The sequence below is a fragment of the Sitophilus oryzae genome, unplaced genomic scaffold, assembly GCF_002938485.1.
Source record: "Sitophilus oryzae breed Bouriz unplaced genomic scaffold, Soryzae_2.0 scaffold_1870_pilon_pilon, whole genome shotgun sequence".
NCBI lineage: Eukaryota > Metazoa > Arthropoda > Insecta > Coleoptera > Curculionidae > Sitophilus > Sitophilus oryzae.
Genome location: NW_022146580.1, coordinates 1,143,792 through 1,156,014, shown reverse-complemented (window position 1 = coordinate 1,156,014; position 12,223 = coordinate 1,143,792). Strand labels below are relative to the sequence as shown.

General features: G+C 31.6%; 1 protein-coding gene across 1 annotated transcript in view; it reads left to right on the top strand.

Annotated features, from left to right (window-relative positions):
* Window positions 1-11,997, top strand: part of LOC115883357 (CAD protein-like) — a 50,714-nt gene extending 38,717 nt beyond the window's left edge. The window contains 11 exon segments of the mRNA XM_030901722.1: window positions 1,865-2,159; window positions 3,735-3,951; window positions 4,159-4,321; window positions 4,457-4,586; window positions 4,762-4,929; window positions 7,981-8,106; window positions 8,230-8,408; window positions 8,753-9,141; window positions 9,571-9,826; window positions 10,984-11,367; window positions 11,460-11,997. Coding sequence (XP_030757582.1) covers window positions 1,865-2,159; window positions 3,735-3,951; window positions 4,159-4,321; window positions 4,457-4,586; window positions 4,762-4,929; window positions 7,981-8,106; window positions 8,230-8,408; window positions 8,753-9,141; window positions 9,571-9,826; window positions 10,984-11,367; window positions 11,460-11,657 — 2,505 coding nt within the window. The 3' untranslated portion in view covers window positions 11,658-11,997.
* Window positions 11,998-12,223: the final 226 nt, after the last annotated feature.

Sequence of the window (12,223 nt, the reverse complement as noted above, 5' to 3'; positions counted from 1 at the left end):
CTACACATTTGCGTAGGTAAAAATTCTTCTGTATCTGAAAATCTTCTGATTGAAGAAATGCTGAAAAATATATAATGACATATTTTTATATTATTATCTATTTCAGAGATTTTCAACTTTTTTACTCTTAAACAAGTTTAATTTTCTGTACATAACTGATTCGGCATAAAATTCTGCATATAGTACACCGTCTTTATTTAAAGCACACTGCGGTGTGGCCATTCTATTTCTTATTTACTAAAAATTTGTTAAAAACATTATATACGAAAGGTGGTAAAAAACTAGAGTGAATATAACTTTATTAATATTTCTAGCTATGTTTTCTTAAACACGAAGGATACCAGAATAAATTCGTGTAGAAAATTTACTTTATCGTATAAAGGATATTTTTTAAGGCGTCACCAAAATCGTAATATTTAAATAAAATAAAAAAAACTCATTTTTTTTTAAATGCAACACCTTGTATATTATTTTTCATTCAGATGTAGAATTAAAAGGTAAACATTTTTGTATTTAAAGTAATTTTAAATTTTTAGCCGTTTTGCAAATATTTTCTGTATTTCATTATATATGGGATTTCCAACGATAAAATATCAGACAAAGGTCATATTAGGTGGCTTTGATAAAAAATTACTGTTTAAAGAGCCATATAATATAATATCATGAATATCTGCGAAACCGTTAAAATTTAGAAACCCTTTAAATAAAAAAAAAATGTTCACTTTTAATTCTGCATCTGACAGAAAATAATATACAGAATGGTATTAAAAAATTGAGATATACCATTTTAAGTATTCTGATTTTGGTGACGCCAAAAAAAATACCCTATACAGGGTGTCCCAGAAATGAGTGCGTAATAAATGAGGCTCCAACACAGTAGCTATGCTATCCGTTGAAATAACCCTTTCAACGGTAAAATGAGTGCGAAGTAGAATAATGTATATAGAATGATGTAAAATAATTCTAAAAAAATAAAACTAACTTTACCATGGGCTAGACACCCCGTATATAACAAAATATTTTAGGATACGCCCTTTTATAAACCTTGAAACATATGAATAAAACTTTTAACGGCTGAATACACCGAGCTAAGTGTGGCACTTTTCTTCCCTCAAATATAAACTCAATATTTTGTCTATAATATTTTGAATATTGTTATATTATGACCACTTATAATAAAAATAAATAAAAAAACATAAAAAATACAGTCCACCTAATTTATAAGAAATTATGCTATTATAAAATTCATTAAATATGAATAATTTGGAGACTTAGATGTACAAAATATTTACTCTAAAATTGTTTCAAAATAAATCTATATAAATTATCTCGTAAACTATTATTATTGGAATGAAATTTTATGGCAAAAAGTATTTTCATGCGCATATTTGAGACAACCTGTATCTAAAAAACTATTTTAAATCTGCCCACATGCTAAAAAATAATAACATTTAATTAATTACATAATATCTTCTCAGCTTCTAAAATAACCAAATATAATTAAATGTTAATTGATAACTACTATCAGCTTGCCGATTTATATCCGATGAAATCTAAAAAACTCAAGAACAATTTTTGAATTATTACTACAATAGCAGCACACAGTAATGCACTCATTTTTATCAATCCGTCTCTGTCCCGGAACGCAACGCTCGAACCTCGCAGCTCGACGGACGGAATTCAACTGAAACGCTTTGCAACCTGCCGATATTCGACAGCTTGCAAAACCTGGCAAAAAATATTTGCGAGAGTGCAACTACTATTTTCCTTAAACTATGCCACAAACTATGCTTCAACCGTCAATTTATAAACAGTAACATGGCAAACTATACCCAAAGTTAACGCTATTGTTGTTTTTTTCTAGGCTATCAGACTCATAGGTAAATCAGCTCCTCCTATGAAGACTCACACCGACTGCATGTCTTCCAGGAACCTAGTTAAGCTACCCGGTCTCATAGATGTGCACGTGCACGTCAGAGAACCAGGTGCCACTCACAAGGAGGACTACGCCTCTTGCACAGCAGCGGCTTTAGCTGGTGGAATCACGCTTATTTTGGCTATGCCCAACACCAATCCTGCTATAGTTGACGAGGAGGCTTTCCTACTGGTTAAAAAGTTGGCTAAAGATGGTGCTAGGTGTGACTACGGATTATTCGTAGGTTAGTACTAGAAGGTTTAATACAAATTTGTCAAAAGAACCGTAAAAATTAACATGAAGGTAAAATACAAGTAAAATATATAGAATGTTCTAACTCTCTCAATCACTTGTCAACCAGAAGAAAAAGAGACAGGATTACGGAATTTTTTTTAGTAACTGTCATTGTCATTTGATTTGGGGTTATATATAATTTTATTGACTTGCTGTAAAACAAAATTCAATTTTTTTATTACAAAAATGCCTCAAAGATTTAATCAAAATGAACAAGAGTTCATTGCTAAGCTTATAAATTATTTTTCTCGAGAAAGAGACGCCTTATCTAACACTTTTGCTCGTGGACGCCGTATATGAAGTAAGTACAGGGTGTCCCACTAAGAATAGCTCTCGGCTGTATCTCGGGAAGTGTTAGCCTTAGGCGTGCAGAAAAAAAAATATTTATAACTAAAGAGGTTATGAGAAATTGCTGAAAATTATTTTCAAATTTGTAGAACAACCGCTAGGGGACGCAACTGCAACAAAAAAAAAATAAGAAAATGGAGTTTTTACACAATTTTGCCTAGATAAGGTGTACTCTTGTCTACCGTCATTGGTATCTTAATTATTAGATTATATTACTCGTAATACACCTAGTATTATATTAGTACACCAGTTTTCCGGTTCATTGTCGATATTTTGAATAAAATCATCTTTTTTATATTATTTGTTAGTAGAATGGTTATAATCAAGAGGGCTAGTGTATTTGGGGCTAGTGATACCGTGTTAGAAAAATAAGGTAATTAAGGGCTTATATTTTCGTATTCATTATAATTTTGCTAATAACTTTGGTTTGAAAAAAGATATCAAGATGCGGTATTCGCTGACTTTTTAGGCTTTTATTACTCTTTGCTATCAGCTAAAGTTACATATACTATCGCATTTAATTTTTTTGAAAAAACGCACAATGTTTGTTAAATTATAAGACAACGCCCCCTAGCGTCTACGTTCAAAAGCTTATTATTATTGTTTATATGGTACAATATAGAGTAAGAAACGCTCTTTTAAACGAGCCCTCGCTTGTTGGATTTCGATCATCCAATCCGGAGCTATTAATATTTAAAAAAAACAGATCTAACCTCCCCCCACCACTTTATTTTAGCAGATAGGGAAAAATGGTTCTAACAAAAAAGATCCAAAATTTACTGAAGATTATGAGGCTATTATTTATAGTACATCGTATCTAGGCAACATTTCTTAAAAATTCTATTTTATTATTTTCCACAGCAGTTACGCCCTCTAGCGGCCGTCCTACAAACTTGAAAATAATTTCAAGCAATTTCTCATGGTCTCATTCTCATTAGTTATAAATATTTTTTCCGTCAGCTCTACCACTAATACTTTAGATTAAAGGTAATTAATAATATAGGAACGTACTTAAAATTTTCTAAAACTCATATTTGACAAATATAACGATGACGTAACGATGAACGATGGCTGAACAGTCTTTAGAACTTTTTCAATGCGCGAGAGAAAAGATAACTGTCCTCTGGAGTAGAGGACAGTCAATTATGCAGATTTTAATACAAAAATAATCCACTAGGTGCCTCTTCTGATAACGCCACTACGATCAGCGAACTAGCCAGTGACGCTGCCGGCCTGAAGATGTACCTAAACGAAACGTTTACTACCTTAAAACTGAACGATCTGAGTGTTTGGAACAAACACCTCAATAGTTGGCCAAAAAAAGCACCGCTGTGCGTCCATGCCGAGAGTCAGACCACTGCGGCTATCATACTGTTGTCCAGCTTATTGAACAGGTCAGTATTACCTTTTTTTTGTCAAAAATCGAGATAAATAAGAGAATCATTTTCTCTGGTAAGCAACTCTCCAAACCAATCAAAGTCAATCTCAATTTAATCAATCAAAAATTCAAAGGTTTATCGTTGTTTTGTCGTTTTTTTATACTTTGTTTTCAAGTATTTTTTTATATTTTTCAAATGTCATTTTGAATTGCGATTTTCCAGGCCAGTTCATATATGTCACGTGGCAAGGAAAGAAGAGATCTTAGTCATAAAAGCAGCCAAAGAAAAAGGTCTTAAGATCACCTGTGAAGTATGTCCGCATCATCTGTTCCTGTCCACTAAAGACCTACCAAATTTGGGACCTAGGAAAAGTCAAGTTCGACCGGTAAGTATACAGGGTGTTTCAGTATCTTTTGGGTAGATTATATTAGATTTTTTGAGGGGGCTTACCAGTAAGAGTTAATTTAGACACCTGCACAATGTTTATTTTTTTAAAAAATGTTTATTTTCAAATTTTCAGATGTTGGTAACTCCAGAAGATCAGCAGGCTCTCTGGGACAACCTCCATATTATAGACTGTTTTGCCACAGATCATGCACCACACACAGTTGAAGAAAAACTTAGTGCGAATGCACCACCCGGATTTCCAGGTAGATATCTAAAAATTTTGACATTTATTCGGTAATAAAAAGAAATTTACGAAAAAAAAAAGATAATATTGGTAAAGTATAGTAGTATTTAATTACAGAAATACTTTTTTTCTAGTTTTAGTCAGGTGTGTTTATTAAATGTATAAATCTATAAATTTTTTAATAATTTTATTAGGTTTGGAGACAATTCTTCCCCTTCTTCTTGATGCTGTGAACGAAGGACGCCTTACCATGGACGATATAGTAAACAAACTCTATAGGAACCCTAAAAAGATTTTCAATCTACCGGAACAGTTCAACACGTACATTGAAGTAGATATGGATGAAGAATGGGTTATACCGGGTAAGAAACACATTTTTTTTGCTATAATTCATGAAATTTTTCAGAGAAATACGTAACTAATTCTGGAGGTCATGGTGTAGCCTCTCTCACATATTTAGATACTCTTTTTATAGTTGCGTCCATTGGTTGTCTATTGCTGGCCCAAATTTTTCCTGCTGTGTATTATTTGTTATCTGCTATTTCCAGTGTTGAGTTATTTATTAGAATGTCTTTTCATTCTACTATACCGGGTGTTGCATCGTCGTACGGGACATAGGAAATCCCATGTAAATTTTAATGGGATCAATTATTGGCTTCCCTAATTATTTTAGAGAATAATTCTATTTAGGTTTATTGAAGAGCACTAAAACCCACATTTCAAAAGAATAACTTTAGATATTTTTGGTTAGCTGGTTTACGAGTTATCGCCGATTTCTTTTTAAATATTTCTCCTTTCTTATGGCCCTGTATTTACTTATGAGCACCAGTCAAGGTAAAAGACAACTGTCAAATGACGTTGTCATTTCAGAAATTTACCTATTTAGTGCTTTATTATTATTATTGAAAACTCATTCCTACATCGGAAATCTTAAAGATGTATTTATAAATACAAATTAATATGAATTAACGTAAAATAAAGTAATCAATTACAAGGTTAATTATAGTATTATTACAATATTCAATAACTTATTAATTTAGGTACTATTAAATTGTTAGAACTTTAGGATTTAAGAAGATGTTCAAATATTCCTCCATCGACTGCTAGACAATAACCCAGACGATCATCAAATTCTCTTCTTACATTCGCTAGTTGGTAAACTGAAATTCTATTGCATTCGGCAGAAATAGCATTTTTTAACTCGTCTAGATTTGGGTATATTTTATCCTTGTATATCCTGTTTTTTAAATGGCACCAGAGAAAGAAATCATTTGGCGAAATATCAGGAGATCTTGCTGGCCAATTTACTCTCTGATTTAGGCCAATAACGTTTCCGTTAAAACTATTGTCTAAATATTCCCGAACAGCGAGGGTACTATGTGCCGAGCAGCCATCCATTTGGTACCAAACTTCCTGATTTTCCCTAGCGGCATCATGTAAAGCAGGTAAAATATGATTTTCGTGTAGTTCCAAATAATATTCTGCATTTAAATTTCGCAAGAAATTAAATTTCCAAAAGAAATAATGGCCCGATAATATTGTGTCCGAATATCCCTGCCCAAACATTTACTTTCAGTGGATATTGCGTCCTTGTTTCGACAAACCTGTGTTTCCTTTGTTCCAATATCCATAATTTTGAACATTGGGTTCATTATTTAAGGTAAACGTGCATTCGACAGTGAAACATATGTTTTTTAAAAATTCCCTATCCGTGTTTGCTCTTTCCATCATATCAAAACAAAACGCCTGCCGCCGTGTTTCGTCCCCATCTCATAGCTCTTGGTGCTTTTCATATTTAAAGGAATAGTATTTATGTCGTTTCAAAATTCGAAACGCTGTAGTGTGACATATTCCTATTTCATCCTCCAGTTTTCTTGTGCTGATCTTTCCATCCTTCTCTTCCACGCACAATAAAACTTATAAGTCGGTATCATTTCTTGCATCTTCTCTTTGTTCCTGCCTTGCTTCACATCTGCAGTTATTTATTAGGGTACCTTTGGTCTCAAATCTTTGGATATTCCTTGCGATTGTAGATTTTCCAGGTATCGGTCTATTCGGCTACAGAGCAGCAAACATCTCCGACACCTTTTGATAACTATTTCCTTGATAATACCATTTAATCATCAATACTTTTTCTTCGGTAGTGTAATTCATGGCTAATATTTTCGATGTAGGTATGAGTTTTTAATAATAATAATAAAGCACTAAATAGATAAATTTCTGAAATGACAACTTCATTTGACAGTTATCTTTTACCTTGACTGGTGCTCATAAGTAAATACAGGGCCATAAGAAAGGAGAAATATTTAAAAAGAAATCGGCGATAACTCGTAAACGGGCTAATAAAAAATATCTAAAGTTATTCATTTGAATGTGGGTTTTAGTGCTCTTCAATAAACCTAAATAGAATTATTCTGTAAAATAATTAGGGAAGCCAATAATTGACCCCATTAAAATTTACACGGGATTTTCTATGTCCCGCTCGACGATGCAACACCCGGTATAGTTCGTTGTATAAAATAACGTTGTTGTCTTAAAGATCTTCGTTAACAAAATTTTTAATAAAAATAAGTGGCAAGCATTTTTCTGTTTACGTCTGGTTTGTATATCTTGGATACCTTCATTTTGTACACTTATATTTGTCAATTAAAAACTAAAGCCAACAACACAAATGTTACTGACCTTATATTTTTTAAGCTGATTGTTTAAGTATGTTACACTGATGTATACCCACTTTTTAGGAAATTTTGAGATAGTATTTGAATATTCGAAAAATTTGAACTACAAAACACTAATTCAGTCATTAAACAATAGCGTGAAAGAAATATATATATATATATATATATATATATATATATATATATATATATATATATATATATATATATATATATATATATATATATATATATATATATATATATATATATATATATATATTTTTTGTTTCTTTTGATTGACAGGCCCTTGTCTTAGAATAGATCTGCTAATTAGAAAAACATATCATTTTTAATTGAAATGAAAATAGAATTCTTATTCACATTCGTATAATATCCACATTCGTATAATTATTTTTACTCTAACACTTAAACTGACAGAAATGACGAACTGTAAGAATAATAATTAAAACATTTTTGTGATATTTGGAATCTTTCGAATACTTTGGTTAGGTAATGGTATTTTTGAATGATTATTCTGATAAACACTTAGAATTGTTGTTGTTTTTTATGTTGTATAAAGTCACTTAAAAGTTTAACGGATATACTTCAGAAATACCTACCCGTTTTTGTTTTATTTATTTTATTTTATTTTTTTGAGGTTTAAATCTTTAAGGAACATATTGGCCGATTAGCATATATCGTCGATATTAAAAAAAATAAGTCAAATGAATATAGGTTTTTATTTTTGTGCAGATGCCATGCCTTACAGTAAAGCAAGATGGACTCCTTTTGCTGGAAGAAAAATCAAAGGTGCAGTTCACAGAGTGGTTCTTCGAGGTGAAGTAGCGTATGTTGATGGACAAGTACTTCTCCAACCAGGTTAGTACCTTTAAGTTAACTCTCTGTAATCTGTAAAAATATATTGATATTGGACATTTGGTACTTAAGAATTAATGGTTCTATTAAAAGGATTTAAAATATTTTTTTTAATAAAAATTATAGGTTTTGGACAAAATGTCAAAGAATGGGACAAGAAAGTGTTCACTCTAGCAGCTCAGACAGAAAGCAGACCTTCATCGGCTTTGGATAGACCACTGTCTCCGTTTCCGCATCAGAACGACTATGAGATTGATGGGCATACCAACGAGATGTTTTCTAAACTATTGGCAACTGATAGCAAGGTAAATAAACATAAGTTGTTGAACCAAAAAAAAAACATGGAGAAGTATTCCTATTTTTAATTTGACATGACAGATTTATCTTGAGAGGTAGATATTTTTTGACGTTTTGTATTGCTTGGTTTATTTTTATTTACATATGTAGAATGTATGCTCATTAAGTTAGTAAAAACTGACCTTGGAATACAATAATTTCTTTATTTAGTATACAATATCGTCGGTCTACAACTACTACTCTAGCAAAAGATACTAAGTCCATTTATTTCATTTGTCAATTGACTGTCTGACATGAGATTACTTTGTGTTCAAAATTTTTGAATACACATAGATATTTTTAAAAAATATAGGTACACTTCGCAAATGATACTCAATTTGACCTACGTCAAACCATGGCCTCTCCAATACCACCTCTGACCTTAGCGCCCAGAATCAGAACAGAAAGTTTCTCAAACCAACCGGATAGACCCAAATCGCGCTCTGAAATCCCATTGACACCCAGGATCAGGACGGAGAGCTTTTCAAACCAAACGGATCGTCCCAAGGCCAGGATCAGGACCGAAAGTTTTTCAAACCAACCGGATCGTCCCAAATCCAGATCAGAAACCACCACTCACATCCAGTCGGAATTGGCACCTCATCATCATGCTCACGGACTGACTGGCAAGCACATTTTGGGTGTGGATATGTTCAATAAGGAGCAATTGAACTATATCTTCAACTTAGCTCAAACATTCAGGTACGGTATCCATTTTTTACTAAAAATATATCCATTATTTTGTACCATTTTCAAAAAAAATATTAGAAAAATTATAAAATTGAAAAATGACACTATATCTTCAACTTCTCTTAAATAGTCAGGTAGACTATCCGTTCTTTAAAAAGAAGGGTACATTTATTTGGCACCATTTTCTAAAATAACGCCATAACATTTGAAAAATATAAAATTAAACTAACATTTTCAATTTTGCTTGCACGATCAGCTAGAGTATCAAGTCTTTAATAGGAAGAGTGCCTTTATTTTGTACCATTTTCTAAAAGTAGCAATATAAGTGTTATAAAATGTCAAATTACATTATATCCTCAATTTTGCTGAAACGTTCAGATAGAGTATCCATTTCTTGATAGGAAGAGTATCTTTATTTTATACCATTTTCTAAAATTACAGAGTTTACGTGTCAAGAGATAGACCTCTGGATCACGTGCTGAGAGGCAAGATCATGGCCTCGATGTTCTACGAAGTCAGTACCAGGACCTGTTGTAGCTTTTCCGCAGCCATGCAAAGACTCGGAGGAAGAGTTATATACATGGACGACAGCAGTTCCTCGGTGAAAAAAGGTGAATCGCTAGAAGATTCCATTTCAACTCTAGCCAGTTACTCGGATGTGATAGTTTTGAGGCATCCAACACCTGGATCCGTTTTTGTAAGTATTTTTTTAAAGTTTTTAATTAAATTTTTTGTATAGAAAATCTATGTTTGTAGAGTATCAATTCTTTAACAAGAAGAGTGTCTTTATTTTGAATAATTTACTAAAAAATATTTTCTAAAAATATAAAAATACTATATCTTCAATTTTGCTTAAATGTTCAGGTAGGGTCTCCATTCTTTAAAAGAAAAAATACCTTTATTTTGTACCATTTTCTAAAAAATGTTCTATAAAAAATTAAAAAACACTATATCTTCAATTTTGCTTAAACGTTCAGGTAGAGTATCCATTCTTTAATAGGAAGACTACCTTTATTTTGTACCATTTTCTAAAAAAATGTTCTATAAAAAATAAACACACTATATCTTCAATTTTTCTTAAACGTTCAGGTAGAGTATCCATTCTTTAATAGGAAGATTACCTTTATTTTGTACCATTTTCTAAAAAAATGTCCTATTAAAAATAAACACACTATATCTTCAATTTTTCTTAAACGATCAGGTAGAGTATCCATTCTTAAATAGGAAGAGTACCTTTATTTTGTACCATTTTCTAAAAAATGTTCTATAAAAAATTAAAAAACACTATATCTGCAATTTTGCTTAAACGTTCAGGTAGAGTATCCATTCTTTAATAGGAAGACTACCTTTATTTTGTACCATTTTCTAAAAAAATGTCCTATTAAAAATAAACACACTATATCTTCAATTTTTCTTAAACGTTCAGGTAGAGTATCCATTCTTTAATAGGAAGAGTACCTTTATTTTGTACCATTTTCTAAAAAATGTTCTATAAAAAATTAAAAACACTATATCTTCAATTTTACTTAAACGTTCAAGTAGAGTATCCATTCTTTAATAGGAAGATTACCTTTATTTTGTACCATTTTCTAATAAAATGTACTATTAAAAATAAACACACTATATCTTCAATTTTTCTTAAACGTTCAGGTAGAGTATCCATTCTTTAATAGGAAGAGTACCTTTATTTTGTACCATTTTCTAAAAAATACTTTATAAAAATATAAAAACACTATATCTTCAATTTTGCTTAAACGTTCAGAGAGTGTATCCATTCTTTAATAGGAACAGTACCTTTATATTTTACCATTTTCTAAAAAAAATAAAATTTAGATTATCTGTTTTTTTTTGCAGAAAGCTTCACAGCATTGCAGAAAACCTCTGATAAATGCTGGTGATGGTGTGGGAGAACACCCCACTCAAGCTCTGCTGGATATCTTCACAATCCGTGAGGAAATCGGTACTGTCAATGGTCTGGTTATCACTTTGGTTGGTGATTTAAAGAATGGTCGTACCGTACACTCACTGGCCAGACTTTTAACCTTGTATAACGTGCAGCTTAGATACGTTAGTCCTTCGAATTTGAAAATGCCACACCATATTACCAAGTTTGTCTCTGAGAAAGGTATAAAACAGCAGGAATTTGATAGTTTGGAAGCAGTGTTGCCAGATACTGATGTGCTGTATATGACAAGGATACAGAGAGAGAGGTTTGAGTCACAGGAAGAATACGAAAAAGTTAGTATTTTTATTTTCTTTTTAATTTTTGAACAACAAAATTCCAAAATATTTTATTGATAATACTCAGCGATGTTTTTTTCCACTTTTAGGCTTGCGGACATTTCATAGTAACCCCCAAACTGATGACAAGAGCTAAAAGAAAGATGATCGTCATGCATCCACTTCCAAGAGTCTTCGAGATCAGTCCAGAATTTGATACTGACCCTAGGGCAGCATATTTCAGACAGGTTGAATGCGGAATGTTCGTGAGGATGGCCATATTATCAATGGTCATGGGAAGATGTTGATAGGATGGATTATTTTTAAGAAAATATATACGAGAGGATTTAGAGAATGTATAACTGGACCACTACTTGTGGTTTTGTAACACTACTTGTTCACCTGCTATATCTGTGAATTAAATTAAAACTGTATAATTTAAGGAATTACTTTTAAAAATTCTGAATCTTTGTTTGATAAAATTATCCAACGGTTATTTGGTTATTACATATCTACTCATGGCATCTCAATAGACTGTTGAATGAATATCAGTAATTTTGAGTAATGTATTTATATAATTACCCAATTTGGTCTATATACAGGGTGTTATGTAAACTATGGGCTCGGAATAATAAATTTTATAGAAAATATATTTTGATAAATTAAATTTATTCCTATACAAACTAGTTTTTTTTTGTCCTGTTACAAGTCAAAAACATTTATTTTACCTAACATGTATATTAATACTACCTAACAAAACATATTTTACTTAACATATACAGGGTTGTTCACCACATACGACACGGAGTATTGTAGCTAAACGATTAGATTTTTACAAATTGTAAGTTTTGGGTTCGTTGAAGGACTATTAGAG